The following is a 19,098-nucleotide window of genomic DNA, read 5'->3' as shown; positions in this document are numbered from 1 at the left end:
TTTGTTGTTGTGGGTGTGTGGTGTGGTGGGGGTGGGGGGTGGGGTGGGGGGGGGGGGGGGGGGGGGGGTTGTCAGGCGTGTCTGTGTCTCTATGGCGACAGGCGTGTTCTCTGAGTCTGCACATGCTCAAGACATCTCAATTAATTTAGTGCCTCTCAACATGTTTGTCCAAGTTAATATCTGAAGGCTTCTCATGAAGACGCAGACATTTCTGATACTTCAGTTGTAATGGCAAAGCTTTTTTACTTCACAGAAACTAGGACTGCCGATATATAAAAACAATAAATATCTGAAATGAAAATGTGGATTCTGTAATTCAAGAAGTTTCACAGGTTCACACTAAATTCCTGGATGAGGTTTATCTAAACAAGATTTTGACAAACAAGTTTGACAAAAACTAGAAAATGTTCTTATTGAAAATTCAATGAACTTTTCAGCTCTGGAAATCACAATTTAAAATTCATCATATCCAGATTTCCCAGAACTGTGAGAATGCTGGTTCTTCAGTGCAAATATCAGTAGAGAGCGGATTAAAATAATAAATATAATGTCCGTTTACATGCTGATTTTGGTTTAAGAGTATCTCTCTCTCGCTCGCTCAACCAGTCAAGCTGAATCAACATGATCCGCTAGCAACCGTTTGTGCAGCGGTCTGCTTATAAACCTGCGGTGAGGATGAGTCAGGCACGCTTGTGAGCTGACAGGTGCAAACTAGTCTGACCAGTGGACTAGTATTAGTTTAGTCATGCTGAGAGTGGGCTACCAGCGGTATGTTTACACGCTCTGGCCAGCCGCGCAGGTACGGTGTTTTTGATCATTATCATTATGTCGTAGTTTCACACATGTGATGCAGAATAAACTGGTTAAAGCTTCGTTTAGAGACCTCATGTTTTCCGTGAGCTGTTCTTAGTAACGGTCCAGGATGCACACGTTCAACTGAAGATCTCTTATCATCTCTGTGTGTGTTATTGGTCTGCTTGTGTTTGGTGCAGGTCAGTGGCAGTGGAGATCCTGTGTCAGAGGTCAAGACTGACCCTAAACCCGCTGCAGAGAACGGGCTGAACCACGACAGCATCTCGCCCAAATCCTCTGTGGTCAGTCACCAGACGTCATCCTCAGGTGTGTGACGCGTGTCCAGCGGCTGCGCTGTAATGCTGTGTTCACGTGTAGAATCAGGACGACATCATCTGTGTGTGTGTGTGTGTGTGTGTGTGTGTGTGTGTGTGTGTGTGTGTGTGTGTGTGTTTCAGGGTCGGTCAAACCTGCTGTGAAGTCTGAAGATGTGGTCCAGAGTGTTTTAACAGGTATGTGTCTGAGGTTCACATCCGTCTCTGGTGATCTGGGGCCCGTTCTTCATACGTCGCTAACTCCGTTAGCTGGATTTGATTGTTGATGATTTGGCTTGATCTTGGATTGTTTGGTTCTTCGAAGCTATATCCCGGAGTTGCTGTCATAGCAACAGGTCCGTAAGCTTAAACCTACTCGGGAGCAGCTTATTTAATGTAAACAGGATTAGATTGCATCTTTTTAAGCAGAACTGATACTTAAAATCTGTCCCAGCCACTGCTACTTTATTAGAAGAGTACCCTACTGATCCAAGGACAGTAATTTATAATAATAATCATTTAAAAATTAATGTAAAAAATATTATAATGTATAGACAGGTTTACTCGTTGAAAAATGTATTCGTGGTAAAATAATTACTTTATAATTGTTTTGGAGTCTTACACACATGCTGTTCAGAGTCGTGCATTAGTTTGAGTGCTGACAGATATTATAGCAGTGGCTTGATGGAGCGCAGGAGATGCAGATAACATGATCTTGACCCTTAAGAAGCTTTAATTAATGCTGTCACGTAACAAATCTGCTTCAAAGATAAAATACAATTTTTTTTGCTAATTACAACATTGAAATAAAAATGTAATGCTTGTACAAATACTAGAAATCGTGAATATAAATAATTGGGAATCATGTAAAAAATAATGATAAAATAAAATAAAAACTGTACACATTTCATGTATCTATTATAACTGCATCAGAAACAGGTATCATGTTTCGTAACTTGGCAATGTTTCTAAGATGGAAGAATGCCGTTTTTGTAACATGGGAAATATGATTTTCAAAAGACAAGTTGCTATCTAATATAACACCCAGATTTTTGACTGTAGAGGAGGTAACCGTGCATCCGTCTAGTTGCAAATTGTAATCCACGAGATTCGGCGTACTGTCTTTTGGTATGTAGTTTTGTTCACTTGGCTGTTTCCTTATAAAGGTCCAGAAGTTTGTCAAGTTTTTCGTCAGGTGTCTTTTTTAATGATATGATGTCATTACGTTGCTGTCTTGCCGGCAGCCAATCGCTGCACTGCTGATCGTGGATTCGAGTATCGATACGTCTGCTCATTACGGAGAGCACGAGAACGCGCAGTAATCTCAGACAATTTAATCCAGATATTTTAATCAGATCCGCAAATTAGTTTGAAGAACCAAATTAGCCAGAGATCAGAAGATCTGGCATCTGAGATGTATTAAGCGAGGTACGAAGCTGAGACCGCTTGTGTTCGGATCACAGACACGGATGTTAATCCAGCTGGAAACGATGATGAGAGCGTCTCAAATACACCAGAAGAGCCCATTTCATGTCAAGTCACATTTATTTCTGATGTGATTTATACAATACAGATTGTTTCACAACACCTTCACAGAAATAAACCGTGTTAATGTTGCAAAATTCATCAGTTATGAAATAAATTCAGTTTCAACTGCAGAAGACAATAGTGCGATTATTCAGATCAATTCAGATCAGTAACTGTGTCAGTGTTGCAAAATTATGAAATCAAGTTAATTTCATATTAACTTGTATAATTATAAAGTTTTACTCCAGGATCTCATGATTACTCTTATTCTGTGTGTGTGTGTGTGTGTGTGTGTGTTTGTCTCTCTGTGTTTGTCTCTCTGTGTGTGTCTCTGTGTGTGAGTGCGAGAGCGAGTGTGTGTGTGCGTGCGTGCGTGTGTGTGTGTGTGTGTGTGTGTGTGTGTGTGTGTGTCTCTGTGTCAGAGGTGGACGCTCAGTCTGTAGATGAACTGAAACAGATGAAGGGTTATTTGAGGGAGCAGAAGAAGCAGTACAAAGAACTAAAGGAGCTCATGAGGAAACACAACAAGAAAATGAACGAGCTGATCAACGAACACGCGTCCAGACAGAAGCAGCTGCGCAGGTCTGCGCTGCAGAAGAGGTGAGTTTCTCTGAGATCAGCCTGCCGTCTGCGCCGGTTCTGTCGTCTGATGCGCTGTGCTCCTGCAGGTGTGTGTCGGATCAGGATCAGGATCTGCTGGCGCTGGCGCAGGAGAGGTGTGAGAAACTGAAGGAGCAGCAGCAGCGGCAGCTCCTCACACTCAGACAGGAGCAGTTCTACAGCGAGAAGTACCTCAAACGAGAGCACGTCAAACTGGTGATTACTCACTGTGTCACTCATCATGCTGATTACTGCCATAATCACTGAAATAAAGAGAACCTGTACAAATCCCGTACACATGCTACACAGCATTACTGGGATTATTTGCCTGGGATTCATTTAGTCACTAAATTACTTTTTAGTAAATTGTCATTTGTGATATTTTAGCTACACATTCTCATATCTTGAACATCTTAAGCCTTCATGAACGTTTGTCTAAAAGAACCGGTTCATACGAGTCGTTTGTTCATACGAGTCGTTTGTTCATACGAGTCTTTTGTTCATACGAGTCTTTTGTTCATACGAGTCTTTTGTTCATAAGAGTCATTTGTTCATACGAGTCGTTTGTTCATAAGAGTCGTTTGAAGTGAACATGCAGGCCACAATCAGTAGTGTGATTTACATGTGTTTCAACTACCTTAATCGCATTATAAGGGCTTATAAAAAAGAAAGAATATAAAAATGCCTGTTGTTTTGTGTGAGTGGTAGGTTTGATGTAGAGCGATAGAAAATACAGTTTGTACAGTAGAAAAACCATTACGCCTATGGAGAGTCCCTACAAGGATAGTGAACCAGAGTGTGTGTGTGTGAGTGTGCGCTTGCGTGTGTGTGTGTGTGTGTGTGTGTGAGTGTGTGTGTGTGTGTGTGTGTGTGCGCTTGCGTGTGTGTGTGTGTGTGAGTGTGTGCGCTTGCGTGTGTGTGTGTTTGTGAGTGTGTGCGCTTGCGTGTGTGTGTGTGTTGGTGTGAGTGTGTGTGTGTGTGTGTGTGTGCGCCTGTGTGTGTGAGTGTGTGTGTGTATGTGTCAGCAGTGTCTGCGCTTCATCAGGTTTGACTGGAAAGTGTTGTGCAGCAGAACTGCTGACTGTTTTCTCCTGCTGCATCAGACTCTTATTTCTCTTGATTTACTGATGACGAGGAACACTCCGTCGCTGACGCTGCAGGCTGGTGTTAAACACACATCTGAGTCTCCACACTTTCATATGCAACAAATAAAGGGCGGGACTTAGTTCTGTCCGTCACTGCTGTCTGGATTTGAGAAGTCGGCCAATCAGATTGTGTTTCCTGTCGTTAGCGTGTGCTGTACATCAGCGGTGTGACATGTTGACTTACCTACATGTTGGCTTTCTCTTCGTGTGTAGCTTGTGGAGAAGCTCACGGCTGTGGCAGAAGAGTGTCAGAATAACCAGCTGAAGAAACTGAAGGATCTGTGTGAGAAGTAAGAGATATTAAAGTGATCATTCAGCCACAAATCATCATTTACTCTCCTCATGTCCTTCAAACCTGTGGCTTTCTTTTTCAATTAAACACAAAAGAAGATTTTTTTTAAACATGTCTTTGTCCATTTAATGAAAGTCTGTGGTCTGATGTTGTTTGGACAACACTGTCCCTCAAAATATCTTATGATTTTTTTTTTCAGAGAAAACAAAGACTTGAAGAAAAGGATGGACAAGAGACGACAGGAGAAGTTTCAAGAAGCCCGAACGCTGGAGAAGACTCTGACTGAGGAGTGAGTGATCTGCCGTTTCCCAGCAGTCTTTGTGCGGGTCTTCAGATCATGTGTTCATGGATCCTCAGCTCTGCTAACCAGTCAGAGTTTACAGCTTGAGGCCTCAAGTCAAGTCAAGTCCCCTTTATTTATAAAGCGCTTTCTACAATACTGATTGTGTCAAAGCAGCTTTACGGTCTATATCTATGTCAGTAATGCAAGACAATAACGCAGTCATTTTTCAGCTGAAGTCAGTTCATTGATGATTCAGTGATGTCTTCATCCAGTTCAGCTCTCTTCAATAGTGTCTGTGCAATCAGTCAAGCGTCCCCAGCTAAACAAACCAAAGAAACCCAATCTCCATCAGTGACAGAAATGGAGGAAAACCTGTAGTAATAAGACTGCTAGTGGCCAGTGTGATACAGATCATGACCAGACATGCTTGACACTGAAAGGAAAAATCATCCTGTTTTGTAGGAAAAAGATGGAGATGAACAGATCACACGTGAACGAGGTGGTGCAGTCCATCAAACGGGTGAGTGCAGGGCGTAGCCATCATTTCAGAAGTGAGGGGGACAGAAATGTTAAATATATATAATAACACATTACAATATAACATTTCTGTAATCTATATAACCTACCAGTCAACAGTTGTTGAACAGTAAGATTAATGTTTTATAAAGAAGTCTCTTCTGCTCACCAAGCCTGCATTTATTTGATTCAAAGTACAGCAAAAGCAGTAATGTTGTGAAATATTTGTACTATTTAAAATAACTGTTTTCTATTTGAATATATTTTTAAATGATTTCTGTGATGTGCAGCTGTATTTTCAGCATCTTCAGTGTCACATGATCTTCAGAAATCAGTATAATATGCTGATCTGCTGCTCGAGAAACATTTCTGATTATTATTATGATCAATATTTAAAACAGTTGAGTAAATTTTTTCAGGATTCTTTGATGAATAGAAAGATCCAAAGATCAGTATTTATGTGAAATAAAAAGCTTTTGTAACATTATACACTCTACACCACTCAAAAGCTTAGAGTCAGTATAATTTGTATTTTTTTGGAAAATAAATGATATAAATGAACACTTTTATTTAGCAAGGATGCTTTAAATTGATCAAAAGTGATGATAAAGACATTTCTATTTCAGATAAATGCGGTTCTTCTGAACTTTCTATTCATCAAAGAAACCTGAAAAAATTCTACTCAGCTGTTTTCATCATAATAATAATAATAATAAATGTTTTTTGAGCTGCAAATCAGCATATTATAATGATTTCTGAAGGATCGTGTGACTGGAGTAATGATGCTAAAAATTTAGCTTTGAAATCACAATAAATTATATTTTAAAATATATTCAAATAGAAAATAGTTGTTTCAAATAGCCTAGTAAAAATATTTCAAAATGTTACTGTTTTGCTGTACTTTGGATCAAATAAATGCAGGCTTGGTGAACAGAAGAGACTTCTTTAAAAAACATTAAAAATCTAACTGTTCAGAAACGTTTGACTGGCAGTGTATAGTCAACTTTAATTGTTCTCTAATTTCTAGCTTTTAATTGACTTAGAAATCAGATAACTATAACTGGACAATAAGCAATAATAATGATTTGTTTATATACTACAAACACTTTTTTTTTATCACATAAGGCAGAATAGTTTCTATACTGTAATAAATGCTATGTCAGTTAGCACTGCATTGTTCATATACTTTATTTATTACCTGGAGATGACTTGACAAACACAAGTAAACCATATACTGTCGCAATCGTATGTTTAATGTCTTCATGTTTCCAAACGTTACTGTTTCCTGTGAAAACAACTGTTTTCATACAGCGATAGCTGGACGCTTTTGTCCATATTAGGGATTTCCTCATACGACTTTCTGCGCGAGAGCGCCCCCGGCTTCGAGTATAAATGAAACACACACTGCACGAGTGTTTAGCGCTCCGCGATGTTCATCTCGCCTTATTCTGGGTCCGAATAAAACATCAGATCATGCACAGACTATCCTGTCTCTTTGAATTTAAATCTATATTTATTCACACCGGCTCTTGAAAACCTCTGTGTGAACACACTTGCCCAAAAAAGTGCGGGGGACGCATTTACGTGATATAGACTTCAGTTTATTAAAGAGAAAACATGGTTTGTACCGAACGCCGTGTGTTTTGTGCTGTGAATTACTGGCTGCTAGGATGAGGATTATTTTATTTCATTAACTGTGTACAGGTGCATCTCAATAAATTAGAATGTCGTGGAAAAGTTCATTTATTTCAGTAATTCATCTCAAATTGTGAAACTCGTGTATTAAATAAATTCAGTGCACACAGACTGAAGTAGTTTAGGTCTTTGGTTCTTTTAATTGTGATGATTTTGTCTCACATTTAACAAAATCCCACCAATTCACTATCTCAACAAATTAGAATATGGTGACATGCTAATCAGCTAATCAACTCAAAACACCTGCAAAGGTTTCCTGAGCCTTCAAAATGGTCTCTCAGTTTGGTTCACTAGGCTACACAATCATGGGGAAGACTGCTGATCTGACAGTTGTCCAGAAGACAATCATTGACACCCTTCACAAGGAGGGTAAGCCACAAACATTCATTGACAAAGAAGCTGGCTGTTCACAGAGTGCTGTATCCAAGCATGTTAACAAAGTTGAGTGGAAGGAAAAAGTGTGAAAGAAAAAGATGCACAACCAACCGAGAGAACCACAGCCTTATGAGGATTGTCAAGCAAAATCAATTCAAGAATTTGAGTGAACTTCACAAGGAATGGACTGAGGCTGGGGTCAAGGCATCAAGAGCCACCACACACAGACGTGTCAAGGAATTTGGCTACAGTTGTCGTATTCCTCTTGTTAAGCCACTCCTGAACCACAAACAACGTCAGAGGCGTCTTACCTGGGCTAAGGAGAAGAAGAACTGGACTGTTGCCCAGTGGTCCAAAGTCCTCTTTTCAGATGAGAGCAAGTTTTGTATTTCATTTGGAAACCAAGGTCCTAGAGTCTGGAGGAAGGGTGGAGAAGCTCATAGCCCAAGTTGCTTGAAGTCCAGTGTTAAGTTTCCACAGTCTGTGATGATTTGGGGTGCAATGTCATCTGCTGGTGTTGGTCCATTGTGTTTTTTGAAAACCAACGTCACTGCACCCGTTTACCAAGAAATTTTGGAGCACTTCATGCTTCCTTCTGCTGACCAGCTTTTTGAAGATGCTGATTTCATTTTCCAGCAGGATTTGGCACCTGCCCACACTGCCAAAAGCACCAAAAGTTGGTTAAATGACCATGGTGTTGGTGTGCTTGACTGGCCAGCAAACTCACCAGACCTGAACCCCATAGAGAATCTATGGGGTATTGTCAAGAGGAAAATGAGAAACAAGAGACCAAAAAATGCAGATGAGCTGAAGGCCACTGTCAAAGAAACCTGGGCTTCCATACCACCTCAGCAGTGCCACAAACTGATCACCTCCATGCCACGCCGAATTGAGGCAGTAATTAAAGCAAAAGGAGCCCCTACCAAGTATTGAGTACATGTACAGTACATGAACATACTTTCCAGAAGGCCACCAATTCACTAAAAATGTTTTTTTATTGGTCTTATCAGAATGAGTTTTTATTGCCAGGTATGTTTACACATACGAGGAATTTGTTTTCATGACAGAAGCTCCACAGTGTAACAGAATGACAGTGACAGAACAAAAACACAGATAATAAAAAATAGAAAAGAAAAATAGAACAAGTATGAAGTATTCTAATTTGTCGAGATAGTGAATTGGTGGGTTTTTGTTAAATGTGAGCCAAAATCATCACAATTAAAAGAACCCAAGACTTAAACTACTTTCACAATTTGAGTTGAATTACTGAAATAAATGAACTTTTCCACGACATTCTAATTTATTGAGATGCACCTGTATTTTACTGTGACTGGTCCTGCAGTTACATCATTACACCTGTAAGTGTCAGCAAATGACTGTCTTTATGAAGCAGTGAATCATGTCTTATTGCGTATTGGACAGACTGGAAGATAGTGTGTGAATTATAGTGTGCACTTGTAGTGTATTGAGCAGCTGTATTTAATCAATATGGCATTCACAGTCAGAACATCAGTCATGTGATCAGCTGCAGCCAATCACAGCTGTGATTATATTCAGAACAGCATTAGGACTATGATCCTGTTTAATATTTTATTGTAAGTATATTTTTGCTGCTTTTGTATGGTAAATAATGTTAGTAGTGTGTTGAGGGCTGTCTGCTGTTGAGAAGCTCTGATCCAGATCTCTGGGAGAAACTGCTGGATCAGCGATCGATCAGTCAGATGTTGGTGTTTGAGGGTTAGTTCTGTGTTTCTATGTTCATGAACATCTCTCGTGGCAGTATTTTGCCGACATGTTCATCGCTGTGCTGTCACGTGTAGATTCCGTGTACTGGAACACGTCTGTGAGCCTGTGCGTGTTTGTGTGTTTTCCAGCTGGAAGAAGCTCAGGACAAACGACTGCAGAGATTGCTGGAAAAACATAAAGATATTCGACAGCAAATCCTGGGAGACAAACCAAAGGTACGAGCCGTTGTAGAGATTCATGATGTGAATGTGACTCACAGATACACTCACAGACACACGCGCACACACACAAACATACACGCGCGCACACACACACACATACACACGCGCGCACACACAGCCACACACACACACACACACATACACGCGCGCGCGCACACACACACATACACACGCACATATACACACACACAGAGTTACACTCACACACATACACACACACACACACACAGAGAGATACATTCACAGACACACACACAGACATACACACGCACACACACATACACGCGCGCACACACACACATACACACATACATGCGCGCACACACACACACACACACGCACATATACACACACACATACACACACACACACACACACACACAGAGATACATTCACAGACACACACACAGACATACACGCGCACACACAGAGATACACACACAGACATACACGCGCACACACACACATACACACGCACATATACACACACACACACACACACACACAGAGTCACACACACACACACACAGATACACACACAGACACACACACAGACATACACGCGCATACACACACACACACACACACACACAGAGATACACTCACAGACACGCGCGCACACACACACACACATACATTCACAGACACACACACACAGATACATTCACAGACACACATACACACACACACACAGAGTTACACTCATAGACAGACACGCACACAGATATACACACACACACACACAGTTACACTCATAGACACGCACACAGACATACACGCGCTCACAGACACACACACACACACATACACACTCAGATACACTAACAGACACACACACAGACATACAGACACACTCAGATACACTAACAGACACACACACAGACATACACGCGCACACACAGAGATACACTCACAGACACATACGCGCACACACACACACACTCAGATACACACATACACACACACAGACATACACGCGCACACACACACCGATACACTCACATACTCTTACACACACTCACAGACACATGCGTGCACGCACACATACACACATACACACACACAGATACACTCACAGACACACGCGCGCACACACACACATACACTCACCGATACACGCACACACACACACAGAGATACACACACTCACAAACGCACGCACTCACACACAGATACTCACACACTCACACACACACATACCTGCGGTGTGTTCGTGTCTCCTCACTGTCACTGTTATTTTAGGAGGACGGATCACAGGAAGTGGAAGGTAAGTAGTTCTGCATCCCAGCATTCAGTTCATCACAGATACTCATCTGACATTCAGGTTAATGGTTGTGTTTCCTGAGCCGCTGAAATTAACCAAAATCCAAACTCTGGATCATAACAACCTCATCCAACCATCTTCTAATAACCAGCTTTACTGACCCGTGTGTGTGTGTGTGTGTGTGAGAGTGAGTGTGTGTGTATCTGTTTGTGTGTAACTGTGAGTGTGTCTGTGTGTGTGTATCTGTGAGTGAGTGAGTGAGTGTGTGCGTGTGTGTTTGCGCCTTGTTGAGGTGATATACAGTATGTACACTGTATGTCCTGGTTTGTTTCATTTTTGCGGTTCGTTACAGGGATAGTCCATCCAAAAAATGACCATTCGGTCTCATTTGCTCTCCAGACCTGTATGACTCTTCAGTGTAACACAAACAGTTATTTTGAGGAATGATGGAAGATCCAAACACCAGACGCCACTGATTTTCATTATGTGGACCAAAAAAATTAGACAATTTCTCAAAATATTTCTTTTACATTTCAGAGAAGAAAGTCATACAGATTTATAATGAAAAATAAAATGTAATGAAATTAGATTAAATTCTAGCTGAAATCAACTTCAGGAAATAAGCTAGTTCAACTCTGAACGGTGCACAACCCTGCTCACTACAAATGCTGATACAATTACCGAGCGCCGGTCTGTTGCCCTATGACAGGAAATAGTAAATCAGACAACTCACAGCACACACATACCCACCCACTGGGACAGACCTCCCTCAGATAAAAGCTCCAAAATAAGATCCCTGGAGACAAGACATCATCTAAACCCTTCTTCCACCACACACACATACATATTAAGATACATAAAACAAGGCACTGCCCAGTAAAACCACTTTTTACAACTGCAACCTACACTGTGATGGCTACTTGATTGATCCATTGTGACTAGTACTGCCATATAAATACAAACAGATCCGTTAACCTATTATCTGCATTATCCCGCGGGGAGAAAATCCCCATGTTCACTGATGTGGAACCACTTTAGAGATCTAAATTAGTTAACGGGAACATCTGATGGTACAGGACAGGAGGTCTGTGGTTTAAAGAGATGTTTGAAAGTGTGTGTGTTTGTGTGTTAGCCATATGAGAGAAATTTAGGGTTAAACACCAGCTGGCTTGGTGACTGGTTCAACACACACACACACACATACATTCACAGACACACACACACAGATACATTCACAGACACACATACACACACACACACAGAGTTACACTCATAGACAGACACGCACACAGATATACACACACACACACACAGTTACACTCATAGACACGCACACAGACATACACGCGCTCACAGACACACACACACACACATACACACTCAGATACACTAACAGACACACACACAGACATACAGACACACTCAGATACACTAACAGACACACACACAGACATACAGACACACTCAGATACACTAACAGACACACACACAGACATACAGACACACTCAGATACACTAACAGACACACACACAGACATACAGACACACTCAGATACACTAACAGACACACACACAGACATACAGACACACTCAGATACACTAACAGACACACACACAGACATACACGCGCACACACACACCGATACACTCACATACTCTTACACACACTCACAGACACATGCGTGCACGCACACATACACACATACACACACACAGATACACTCACAGACACACGCGCGCACACACACACATACACTCACCGATACACGCACACACACACACAGAGATACACACACTCACAAACGCACGCACTCACACACAGATACTCACACACTCACACACACACATACCTGCGGTGTGTTCGTGTCTCCTCACTGTCACTGTTATTTTAGGAGGACGGATCACAGGAAGTGGAAGGTAAGTAGTTCTGCATCCCAGCATTCAGTTCATCACAGATACTCATCTGACATTCAGGTTAATGGTTGTGTTTCCTGAGCCGCTGAAATTAACCAAAACCCAAACTCTGGATCATAACAACCTCATCCAACCATCTTCTAATAACCAGCTTTACTGACCCGTGTGTGTGTGTGTGTGTGTGTGTGAGTGTGTGTGTGAGAGTGAGTGTGTGTGTATCTGTTTGTGTGTAACTGTGAGTGTGTCTGTGTGTGTGTATCTGTGAGTGAGTGAGTGTGTGTGTGCGTGTGTGTTAGCGCCTTGTTGAGGTGATATACAGTATGTACACTGTATGTCCTGGTTTGTTTCATTTTTGCGGTTCGTTACAGGGATAGTCCATCCAAAAAATGACCATTCGGTCTCATTTGCTCTCCAGACCTGTATGACTCTTCAGTGTAACACAAACAGTTATTTTGAGGAATGATGGAAGATCCAAACACCAGACGCCACTGATTTTCATTATGTGGACCAAAAAAATGAGACAATTTCTCAAAATATTTCTTTTACATTTCAGAGAAGAAAGTCATACAGATTTGAACGAGTAAATGATGACAACAATGATTTTCTCCTCTTTTTCTGGCGAACTATCACTAAGAGAAAAGCACTTTTTGCACGTAGAAACTTTAATCTGGTCAGAGAACATGAACTACTTCCCTTCATTGTCAGGCTGTTGATGAATTAAACATCGAGAATGTATCCTCAGTTCCAGCCAGTGCTCGCTGGCGCTGAGTATTGATGAAGCAGGTGTGTTGTTGCGGTTTTTCTTTGTAAATGATGTGTTTGGGGCCTCAGTTCAGCTCAGCGTCACTAGAGGGCGTCATAGTGCAGTTAAACACGTCACAACACTTCAGATGATAGACTGATCAATTATGCAGCATCAGTCCATCTGGGCCTTGCTTCCCATCAGGAGTTATTCTGTAATCTGTGTGTCAGGAACACCTCGTTCTCAGCCGTGTCACAGTTAGTTTGGTGAGCAAACTTCACAGTGTGTCAGAAGCAGGTCAGCGGAGTCTCATCTGTGCTTGTGTTTGGATCAGGAACCGGTTTGAAGATAAAGTAACCAGGATGAAGCTGAAATCCTGCCCTCTGTGAGAACATGAGTGAGAGAGAGAGGCCTGACCTATTTTTACGCTTGGATCAGGCACTAATGGACAGCTATAAGCATCCCGGGTCTTCAGAGACCTGCAGAACCCTCTCTGCTCTCAGCTGATGAAAGCGTTGAGAGATTTCTCCTGCAAACTGACAGCTGTAGCTACTCTGCCAGCAGCAGCCTGTATACGTATATAGCTGCTGTCACACCTCAGCGTGCGCGTGTTAGTGCCCTGCTAGCGCTCCAATAAGATCAGCCGGCGGGATCCACGCGCGCAGCGTGTCTCAGGCTGATTAGATCTGACTTTCAGGTTCACTTTGGTGTTTGTTTCATGAACTTCCCAGCGAGGTGAGCGCGATGAGGGAACGTTGGCAGCTCTTCGTCAGGCCGTGCTCAGTGTTATGCATGCTACCGCTTGGCCTCTGGATGAGCTGTGCTGTTTCTGGGGTGTTTTTACACTTCTGGTCTTGTGATGTTTTGTTGCAGGGTGGCAGACGTGTTTCTCTCTGAAAGCGTGTTGATGCTGAATGAAGCTGCAGGCCGCGACGGTCATATGACTTCACAAACAGGAGCGCTGTGCCATCGCCATGGCAACACTCATCCCGCTCTCAACCCCATAATAACCAGAGCAGGTGTTGCTCTCCTCACTCAGCCAAACATGAACATATTTATACCATGATGCTCTTTGTTGACTCTGTTCATGTGTCGTGGTATTGAAAGGAGTTTGCTCATCTATTCAGCATATGACCGTATTTTTACAGTGTTTTTGGTCCATTCTGGACACGGAACTATGAATCTTAATTTCTCCTTCAGTCTTCCAAAGCACAAAAATAACTGAGCTTGATTTTGAGAAGACATGAGGGACAGTAAAAGAATTTCAAAAAAATGTTAAAAAAATACTGTGGTATTACAATCATAGTATTGTCCAAAAAAGCATGCTATATTTTGATGGCAAAAGTGCAGCACTGCAGTAGACGGTGAGCGAGAGCCAGATGGAGACGTCTGTGAGGCACACGGAGCAGATGGAGGCTGCGTTCGGCTGGGCCCCCGCTGGAAACACGCCTCAGTCGCTGCAGCCCACGCTCTCGCTGTGACCGTGCTCATCCCGTGTTTGATGTGAGCCGCTCTTCATTAATAATTCACACGACCCTCCTGATCCTCGCCAGGGAAGCACTGTCACTCGATAAAGACCCGAGGAGCAGAAACAAACCGTGATCCGGCTGGAAATAACCTGCTCTCGCAGAGGAAAGACGCAGAGTGATTGTTCAGCACGGAAATGATGATTAATCATTAATGTCATGCATTAGATGCTGATGGAGTCATAAAGTCAGTCTGTTAGTGAGCGTTTGTGAGCGTGCGGGTGATTACATGACGAGTGTGAAACGGGAACGTTCAGCTAAAGTAATTCAGTCTCTGCCCAATCTAGATTTCAGCAGCTTGGCATCCCTCGATGCGGACCAGAATTAGGACAGCTGTTGAAGAAGGTCGTTCTGCTCCCCGAGTGCTTTAAGAGCGCGGTGGAATTGGACGTGAGCATGGTTTGTTGACAGATGACGAGTCTTTTGAGGAAAGACATTTTTAACTGCGAGTTGGGAGGGAACAGAAACTAGAATGGGCCGTGCTTTCATCGGCAGGTCTCTTTGGGTCAGTGAATCCACTGACTTCAGGGTTTTGAGGTGTTTCTCAGCTCTGCTGCTTGAAGGGACGGTGGATTTGTCCGTGTGTGTAAGTCACGATCATGTGAGCGGTCGAAGTGGCCTGAATCGTTATTCTTCTTGACTGCGGCTCGTACAGTAACCGTGTGTAGCTGAAGCCTTGACGACTCTCTCGTAACCTTTAATTAGCTGTGTTTCCACACTGACCCAGGTGATAAAGACGTGGCTCGTCTGAGGTGGGAACGGTTGGCAGGAGTCGCAGCTTAGTGTCAAACACAGTTGGGCGTCTCGGCTTTATGGCTTTGTGTCTTGTCCAGCAGGGGACAGCAGATGTCCTTCCCCGAAGTAGGTCGGGCTTTGTGCGGGATCCATCTGTTGCTGTCAGCCGACTGAAGATATGATTTTCTAGAAGGTGACCTTTGAGACTAAACCGGTTTGAGAAATTGGGATGTGCAAGTGTAGCACTCAGGAGAAATGATGTTAGTTTTAGTTTTCTGTGCTGGTAAAGAACTGTACATTAGGCTTCCTGACGTAACCAGCTCGAAGCAGTGCATGCAAGTACTAACCCTGTTCTGAGGGTTAACCGGCGCAAGCAGAGATCAGAGGCGCTCTCAGATCACCAGCGAGTGGGAATGTTTCGAAATCACAGTCTTTGACACGATTCATCTTTCTTTAATTACACCGTTCCCAGGGGAGCGAGCGGGGTAGTTAACCAGTCAAATAAGCAGTAAAGCAATTATTGGGTCAGAATGAATACAATTCTGACATCTTTAATCACTAGGGGAGTCTGTGCCTGGAGAAAAGCAGGGTACTGGTCTCTCCCAGAGCTGGCAGATGAGATGAAACCGTGTCGCATTGGCTTTTCAACACTGAAGTGATCTTCTGAGATCGTCTCTAATCTGAACCTTTAACCTCAGGCTGTGGTTTTACTCTCCTGCGGTCGGCCTGACTCATTCTAACATGGTGCGGCTTTATTTTTGTTTAATCCGTGTGCTTATTCATGTTACAGCGCTGTATTCTCTCACATGACGTTGCTGTGGCTTCACATCTGCTTTGTGATTACGCTCCAGATCAGAGCTTCCCAACTGCTGGATCACGACCCAGAAATATAGCTTTGTTTTTCGCTGCTACGATAGCAACCAATGGAAAGACAAACAACAAGAGATAGAAGAAAACACGCTATTAGACTCAAATCAGTGAAGAAAAACCAATTGAGATGCTCTGATCTGGAGGCTTCTGTTCCCGATGAGTTCCTCGTCTGATTTTGTACCGCTTTCTTCCGCAGCTTCAGAGCGAGCTGGACCAGGAGTATCAGGACAAGTTTCGGAGGCTCCCAGCAGAAATCCAAGAGTTCGTGCAGGACTCTGCTGCTTGTAAAGGCAAGTTCAGCCAAGACAGTGACTTTCTTCCCATTTCCAGAACGCCAGGGAAGCTGAAGCCCTCGCTCTCGCCAGCTGAAGATGTGGAGCGATCTTCAGAGAAAGTCTTCGACACGCCACTCTGAGCTTGTTGTACCTTTGTAAACATGTTTTTGTACTTCATACGCTGTTGAGTTTCCCTGATTGAATGTGCACCTTTTAGTACGACGACTGGATGACTTACTTGAACAATGTTAAAAATAATTTTCCTCTTTTTTTTTACTTTTAAAACTCTTGAGTTTTCACAAGAACTTGCTGCTTATGTGGATTTAAATGTGTATGTGTTTAGACGGACTGTCATGTATGTTTAGATGAGTCTCTTAATGATTTCTAACGGCTCTGAAGTCTTTTAATATGAAATTTAGGCTCTAATTATGTCACATATGTTATCATGGACCGCCCGGCCACAATTTAGACTTTGTATGAATTCAGTTTTTAATAATATAACAACACGTGGACATGAAACATAAAGGCATCAAGTGATTCATTTGCTTGCATGTTATTGTACAGAAATGTGATGTGGAAGGAAAACAAGAATATGAAGATTAACATTTATGCATTCGGCAGACTTACACTGCAGTCTCTCTGGGAATCGAACCCATGACCTCGACGTTGCTAGCTTGATCTGCTGTCTGAGCTGCAGGATGATGCTTAATAAAGAGGTTTAACAGATTCTTATGTGCCACAAAGAGGAATATTTGATCACAAATGCACTGTGGGAAAATGTTTAACTGGACCAAAGCTTTCAAATGAAGATGAAGTTTAAAGTCAGCAGACTCTGTCATTGACGTGATGGATGTACAGTTGAGGTCAGAAGATTACATGCACCTTTCAGAATCTGCAAAATGTTAATTATTTTACCAAAACACGAGGGATCATACAAAATGCATGTTATTTTTGATTTAGTACTGATCTAAGATATTTCACATAAAAGACATTCACATATAGTCCACGAGGAAATAGTTGAATTTATAAAAATGACCCCGTTCAAAATTTTACATGCGCTTGATTCTTAACACTGTGTTGTTACCTAAATGTTTTTTTAGTTTAGTGATAGTAGTTCATGAGTCCTGCATTGGTCCTGAACAGTTAAACTGCCTGCTGTTCTTCAGAAAAACCCCTCAGCTCCCACTAATTCTTTGCTTTCTAGCATCTTTTGTGTATTTGAACCCTTTCCAGCAATGACGGCATGATTTTGAGATCCATCTTTTCACACTGAGGACAACTGAGATACTCAAACACGACTATTACAGAAGCTTCAAACACTCACTGATGCTCCAGAAGGAAACACCATGCATTAAGAAAACCTTTTGGAGAAACTGTAAAGTGTATGTAAAATTTTGACCATAACTGCATTTACCAGAGGAAGAAGTGAACATTTGTGTGTCTGTATGAAAGACTCGACACTGCCAGTTTCTGAGGTTCTTTTATCAATGTTTACAAGATGAAGTGTCTGATATTGACCCATGTCAAAACAACACTAGTGCCACAAACATCTGAGACGTGCCTGTAGATCTCGAGATGTGTGTGAGTCCTGTGCTTCTGAACACGCGTACCTTCTTAATGCATCATGTGTAAATTTGTCATTGTGGGCGTCTAGTGCACTGAGTGAAGCTTGTGACTGGCAGTATTTCAGAGAAATGTTACATTCATAGACACCTTCATGCGCTTTTCAAGTTTCTTCACGCTGATGTTGATGTACGTGAAGCTTCTTGAAATCAGGTCAAGTGTAAGCGGGTTATAAATGCCTGCGGATGAAATAAACGTAGCTTCTGTCTCAATGTGTGGTGCACTCTGGTGTTTGGTTGAGTTTTGCTGGTAGTTGTAGTTGTTGAAGGTCAGCGTGCCTGTTCCTGACCCGCTGAAGAGTTATATGCGGTTTCTGCAAAGCACCTTGGGAAGTTCTTCTGACCGGCTGCTGAGCACATTTCTCCTGAAGAGATTCACTGGGTGTCTGAACCCTGTTTAATGCTGTATAAATCTGCTGTGCTTTAATGTGTTTAGGATGCTGGGAAACACTCTCATTAACCGTAAATAATACGGCCGTATTTCATGTGCTGCGGATGACATGAACAGAAACTCAGCCAGCTTTATGTCCGTGCAGAGAAACTGTGTGTGTGTGTGAGAGAGAGAGAGAGAGAGTGTAAGTGTGTGTGTGTGAGAGAGAGAGAGAGAGTGTGTGTAAGTGTGTGTGTGTGTGAGAGAGAGAGAG

The 19,098-nt window shown here is 42.4% G+C and overlaps 1 protein-coding gene across 1 annotated transcript in view; it reads left to right on the top strand.

Moving 5' to 3' along the window:
* plcb1l (phospholipase C beta 1-like) overlaps positions 1-17,473 on the top strand; it is a 96,414-nt gene extending 78,941 nt beyond the window's left edge. Inside the window, exons 25-33 of the mRNA XM_016249387.1 lie at positions 993-1,119; positions 1,251-1,304; positions 3,056-3,233; positions 3,302-3,449; positions 4,592-4,668; positions 4,870-4,959; positions 5,416-5,473; positions 9,414-9,500; positions 16,754-17,473. Coding sequence (XP_016104873.1) covers positions 993-1,119; positions 1,251-1,304; positions 3,056-3,233; positions 3,302-3,449; positions 4,592-4,668; positions 4,870-4,959; positions 5,416-5,473; positions 9,414-9,500; positions 16,754-16,972 — 1,038 coding nt within the window. The 3' untranslated portion in view covers positions 16,973-17,473. The remainder of the gene's footprint in view (positions 1-992; positions 1,120-1,250; positions 1,305-3,055; positions 3,234-3,301; positions 3,450-4,591; positions 4,669-4,869; positions 4,960-5,415; positions 5,474-9,413; positions 9,501-16,753) is intronic.
* The last annotated feature ends 1,625 nt before the right edge of the window (positions 17,474-19,098 follow it).

The sequence above is a fragment of the Sinocyclocheilus grahami genome, unplaced genomic scaffold (assembly GCF_001515645.1).
Source record: "Sinocyclocheilus grahami isolate Dianchi unplaced genomic scaffold, SAMN03320097.WGS_v1.1 scaffold924.1, whole genome shotgun sequence".
NCBI classification, from domain to species: domain Eukaryota; kingdom Metazoa; phylum Chordata; class Actinopteri; order Cypriniformes; family Cyprinidae; genus Sinocyclocheilus; species Sinocyclocheilus grahami.
Note: the sequence above shows the minus strand (reverse complement) of the source record. Positions and strands in the feature narration are given on the sequence as shown.